Genomic DNA, 6,000 nt, shown 5'->3' on the forward strand with positions numbered 1-6,000 from the left:
AAACAGAAGTCTGCAGCTTATGTCCACAAAGACTGGGATCAGCGTAAAAAATATCCTATTCGTGGAACTTTATAAGATTCTCAGTCTGCTGGGCACCCTTTCTCCCCAAAAGCCTGGCTAAGTCAGGCAAAAATTCACAAGTCTTCACCTCACTAAGTGTTACTCCACTCTCTCTAACTGAGACAGAATCTCAGCTTACAGCAGAGCGCTAATAGCTAAATGTAAATTCTACAGGCTCTAGGGATAATAAATGCTTTTCCCACCCCAGTTCTCCCTCCAGGTCCATAAAACACACTGCAGTGGACCAAACATCACCCTAATGGAGGGTTTCCCTGGTAAATAAAACTAAAATAGCATTCACCTGTAGCCAAAGTGAAACAGGGATTAGGATCCAGCCCTCAAAGCAAACAATGCTTGATCCTGTGTCAATCAGTCCACACAGGGCTATTTTTAATTCCTGTATTTATACCCTTTCTCCACTACCCTAACTCTCTAATTGGCTCAGCTCTCAGAGGCTAACAAGGATATGACCTGCCAGGTGGGTTGCTCACAATGAAAACTTCCTGTATAGCCTCAGAACTAACGAGCATATCTACTAACTACCATACCCTGTTCTGGAAGCTTCTGGGTCGTTCTAGCTGAGTTGCTCTACCCTGCTCTCTGCATGTGTGCAAAGAGAAAGCATCCAACTAAGATCCATGTCTCCTCCACACCACTTCTCTTCCCCCAATCTCTTCCCCCCCCCCCCGGAAAAACTAAGGCTATATCTACACATAAACCACTACAGCACCACAGCTGTAGTGCTTCAGTATAGATATTCACTACAGTGACAGGAGATTCTCCCAGAGTTGTAATTAATCCACGTCCCAAGAGGCGGTAGCTAGGTCGACAAAATAATTCTTTCATCAACCTAGCACTATTTACACTGGGGGTTAGGTTGTCATAACGTAGCTCAGGGGCATGGATTTTTTACAGCCCTGAGCAACATAGGTGGGTCAACCTAACTTTTTAATGTAGACCTGGCCTAAGTCTAATGTGGGTTACAATATCACAAACAGAGGAGTGGGTCTTCAGCTGAAAAGTAACCAGCAGCAGCAGACAGAGCTCTGTTTCTTAGTACAGTCGTTTTTCTTGTGTGTCCTTAATTATACAGAACAAGGGACTTAAGATACAGGAGTCGTGCCAATTATGGGGGGAAAAGCTGTTTCTAAAGAATATATGTAATTGAGTATAAGCAACTCTAAGAAGTCAGTTTAACTTTTTAGTAGGCTTTCTGGTGTTTTAATAACCTTAAAGATAGAATTCAACTTAGGCTGACATCTGAATATCAAGTTTCAGTTGTAAGTATACATTTTTTACTTTACAAAGGTAATTTACCAATGTTCTTATTTAAAAATTCTATTTAGCATGCTAACGAGGACTGGGTTTGTTTATTTGGGAGAAAGTGGCTTTTTCAGAGCTTTTTGAACCACGTTAGCCAAAAAAAGTAATATTATAAACAGTTATCCTTACTGTGAACTAATGCACTCCTGCTGGAGAGCAGCTACTGCACTCTGACAAGACGGAGCGTTCCTAGTAATAGAGTCAATAGTAATTAGCTTCAAATTCAATGATGATCTCACACTGTATGTAAGCTCAATCTCCAGCAGTTCAGTCAAATCTGAGAGTTGGAGTCTGATTCACCCATAAACTACATGGCTTCCTTCTTATTGAAAGATAGGGAACTATTTGGGAACAAAATGACATATTCAGCGATGATGTTTGGTACCATTTGTTTAACAAAACAAACTATAAACAATTAATAGTTTAACAAAAACTATAAACAATTATGATCCCCTGCTCCTAGCCACTTTCTGGCAGAGAGAAGAGCCTGTGTGTGCACTGGAGATGGAGAGGCCTGGTGGAAAAGAAAATGGGGCAAGCACTGCCTCTTTGACATTCGTCCCTTTCCTTTCAACCCCACAGAAGATCCAGGCTATGGAATTATTCTCCCTTTCTCTGGCCCAATGACTATTCAAGAGTTTTATATGAAGTGGAACAGTTTCAACAGGACAGACTGAGAGACACGCTGTGCAGACAGGTGGTTTGGGCACTCACCTGAGAAGGGAGAGACTCAAGTTCAGGTCCCTGTTCCAATTACTATTTAATTGTTTATACACTGTGGGCAGTTTCAAGGAGAGACTGCGAGATGATTCCATAACCCAGTAGTCAGAGCAGTCGCTTGAGATGAGACACTCAAGTTCAAACTCTGCTCTCAATTGGGCAGATGAGGAATTGAATCCAGGTCTCCTGTATCTCAAGTAAGTCTCCTAACCACAGGGCTAAAAGTTATAAGGAGGGCAGCACTAGCACCACTTCTTCTGCCAGCTATTTTAGCCCTTCATTTCCTTTGCATTTTAAAAAATGCCCAAAAAATAAATGAATGTTTCATTTAACCTGAAATAAATTTTTGGTCAACTTTTTTGATTTGCTGAAGTTCTTTGGAATTTACTGTTTTGGGTCAAATGAACAAAAAAAAAAATTTCCCCCTCCAGAACTGCCAACATACCAAAAAAATCCATTATTCACCCACTCCTACTCACAAGTGGCAGGGAACCTAAATCACTAATTAGGACAGAATTTAAATGTTCCTTTTTTTAAAAATAAATAAATAAAAATATAAAGGTTCAAGTTATGGTTGTAAAGATAACTTTATATATGTGAGCGGTCTTCTTGGGTTTGCTGACAGCTATACTACCTCTCCTGCTGTTCACAGGTTTTCCTGGATTTAACAAGATTATCACCCTCAAGCACTTTCTTCCCCTGAAACTGAGATTGAGGGGAAGGAAGAAGGGAGAGAGTACAAAGAAATCTAAACTCCCTACCCATACACTATCTCTGCACCTCAATGACATCCCTTCCCCACTTTCCTCGGGTCAGGCAAAGTCCAGCAAGCTTTTCAAACCCTGACTTTATAGTAACAAAAATAAAACTAATGGGACACAACCAATCAGCGTGACTTCTTTGACTATGCAAGCTGTAATGAACACGTAGCTTTTTTAAAAGTTTCAAGTGAGCATACATCACTCGTTTCAGAACTCCCCCATATTCTGCACGTGTGGGTCCCCGCAAAGAAAATGAAGTCTTGACATGCCACTTTAAATGTTTCTTCAATTTGAAATTCAACCATGAGCAATTTTGCTGACTACAGCAAAACTGGTGGGTTAGCAAAAGCAAAAGGAGAGCAGAACCAAACAGCAAAGTGACCTGGCATGAATAGTGCTACAGTGGCTGCTAACACCCAGGGGAGATAAAATCTTACACATGCAAAAAAACACCACAGACTGCAGATAAACAAAATGGAGCAGTCACCAAGGAGAATATGTTCAAGTGCCCATTCCCTCTGCATTAAAGCCAGTTTATTTTAAGCTGCCCTAGTATCATTTAGGAAGACTGGAGTTTCCAGAAGAGGCGTCAGTTAGGCACTGAATTTCAGTGGAAGTTGTGTGCCTCATTCTCTTAGAGCTCGCTAACGTGTTAACAGTGCTAACAGCACTAGTTCAAGGTTTGAACTTGAGTGTTGCCCTTAATCCAACTCTCAACCACGCATAAAAATCTCTAGTTTAAGTTAAGTAGTGCTTTGGACTTGAGCTATCTATCTCATTGGGTTGGAATGAAGCTCAAGTACTGCTGACACTTCAGCTAGTAATGCAGTGGGGACTCAGCTACTCTGTGCAACTCAAATGCTATTTCACACTGTGCCTGCTCTAACTTGAGTCAGGGGATGTTATGAAGGCCAAAAGTATAACTGGGTTAAAAAAAAAAATTAGCTAAGTTCATGGAGGATAGGTCCATCAATGACTATTAGCCAAGATGGTCAAGGACGCAACACGATGCTCTGGGGATATGTCTACACTGTAATTACACATTCAAGGCTGGTTGTATAAGCTGACTGGAGCTTTCAGGGCTCAGGCTAAGGGGCTGTTTAACTGCAGTGTAGAGTTTCAGAACTCAGGCTGCAGCCCAAGCTCTGGGATCCTCCCACCTCTCAGAGTCCTACAGCCAGGGGCCAGCCCAAGCCTGAATATCTACAATGCAATTAAATAGCCCCTTAGTCCAAACCAGCTGGCACGCGCCAGCTGTGGTGTGTAACTGCAGCGCAGACATATCCTAGGTGTCCCTAAACTGCTGTCTGCCAGAAGCTGGGACTGGACAATACAGGATGGATCACTTGATAATTGTTCTGTTCATTCCCTCTGAGGCATCTGGCACCAGCCATTGTCAGAAGACAGAACACTTGGTCAGATGGGCCATTGGTCTGACCCAACATAGCCACTCTTATGTTAGGCTAACTCAACAGCAGTGAACCTGAATATAGCTAACTCAAACTAACATTGCAGCAAAGACAAGCCCTTAGGCTCCCTGGACAATCCCAGCCATAGCCACAGAAAGGTGTGTGATGAAGTCTAAGAGAAAAGCTAACTTGGGAGCTGTAGACAACTTAACAAAAGTAGTAAGAGAGCCACCAGGCTAAGAGAGACCATAGATTGCCCAGTGATAGCATGTGAACCCATATAATTCCAAACTATAGATTATGAAGTTTTATGGAACCAGAGCATGCCAATACCTTTTAAAACTATAGGGTGCATACAGGTGTAGTCCTTCCCTGATAGCACAATCTAAATGCCTCCTATGTAACAATAAGTTATATTTTAAACTAGTTAGAAAATGGTAAGGCTAAATCAGTTGTTTTTTTTTTAAAGTGTATCGGTATATCATCCAACAGATCTGTCCCCACAAAACCACACCATAACCCACAAAGATAGGACATTAGCTCTTCCAGGCACATTAGTGTCATTTAAAGGGGCTAGCCCATAATTTCCATTTGACATTGAGGAGTTCATTTTACAGCAGCGTTAGGCTAGGATCGTATTGGATTGTTGAGAGGGGGGGGGGGGGGAAGAGACAGGGGATCAAGAAATCCCCCCCCCCCGCCTTAAAAAAAACATTTAGCAAAAAGACCAACCAAGAATCGGATTCCTAACAAGTGAACCGCGTAGGGATCCTGCGAACAACGCGCTGGGCGTGGGAGCGCCCCGTTCCGCGGGGAAAGGTTAGCTGGTGAATGAAAGCGCGTCCTGCCGTCCCGGCCCAAGCTCGGTCTCATTTCAGCGGCCGAGGACGCGAGCAGATCGGTCCGGGGGAAGCAAGTCCAACGCCCGGCATCCATCAAAACATGTTGCAGGAGTGTCTTACAGCCGCCGCTAGCCCGCCCAGCGAGGCTTGTTAACACGCCGCACCCGGGAAGTGAAGGGATCCTGCCGGGAAAGCACCGCAGGAAGAGAGCGCTGGTAACCTCAGGGCGACACGCCTGCCCGAGGCTAGCCCCCCCCCCAGCGGGACCAGCCCTGCCCTCCCTCCACAGCCAGGCACGGCCACCAAGCCCCGCACCTGGCCGAGCACAGGGGCCCCTTTCCCCCTGGACGAACCGCACCTCCTCTTCCTGCTCCTCCAGCGAGGCGTCGCTCTCCGGCCGAAGCTGCTGCCCCCCACCTGGGCTCGCCACCTCCTCGCTGTGCCGCCGCCGCCCGGCTTCCTCCCCCTCCAGCCTGCGGGGAGCCGCCGCCTGCCGCCCCGCGTCCGAGCAGCTGCCGGGCCGGTCCCGGGCCAAGCCGGCGTCCCCCTCCTCCGAGAGAGTTTCGGAGCCCGACGAACTGGAGCAAGACGAGACGATCTGGCCGCTGCCACCGCCCCGCAGCCTCTCGGGAGCGGCCGAAACTTTCTCCCCCATCGCCCCCAAGAGCCGCGGTGAGGAACCGGCTCAGCCCCCCGCCGCCGGCGCCTGCATGCTCCGCCGGGAAGCAGCCACCCGCGGGCACCACGCGCCGTCCGAGGCAGCAGCGGCTACATGGTGCCGTGGCGGAGACGCCCGGGGAGTCGCCGCGGCGCGTAGGATCAAGGCTCCGAGCTGCAGTGCCAGGAGCGGCTCCTCTCCCAGCCAGGCAGCCGGAGACGAGCCGA

The 6,000-nt window shown here is 46.7% G+C and overlaps 1 protein-coding gene across 2 annotated transcripts in view; it reads right to left on the minus strand.

Annotated features, from left to right (window-relative positions):
- Window positions 1–6,000, minus strand: part of MAST4 (microtubule associated serine/threonine kinase family member 4) — a 414,690-nt gene extending 408,690 nt beyond the window's left edge. For both annotated transcript variants that reach the window (XM_067569128.1, XM_067569127.1), the window contains exon 1: window positions 5,474–6,000. In XM_067569128.1, the coding sequence (XP_067425229.1) occupies window positions 5,474–5,770 (297 nt within the window). In that variant the 5' untranslated portion in view covers window positions 5,771–6,000. The remainder of the gene's footprint in view (window positions 1–5,473) is intronic.

Source organism: Emydura macquarii, unplaced genomic scaffold (assembly GCF_026122565.2).
Source record: "Emydura macquarii macquarii isolate MOO-44397 ecotype Brisbane River unplaced genomic scaffold, CSIRO-AGI_Emac_v2 contig_2897, whole genome shotgun sequence".
NCBI lineage: Eukaryota > Metazoa > Chordata > Testudines > Chelidae > Emydura > Emydura macquarii.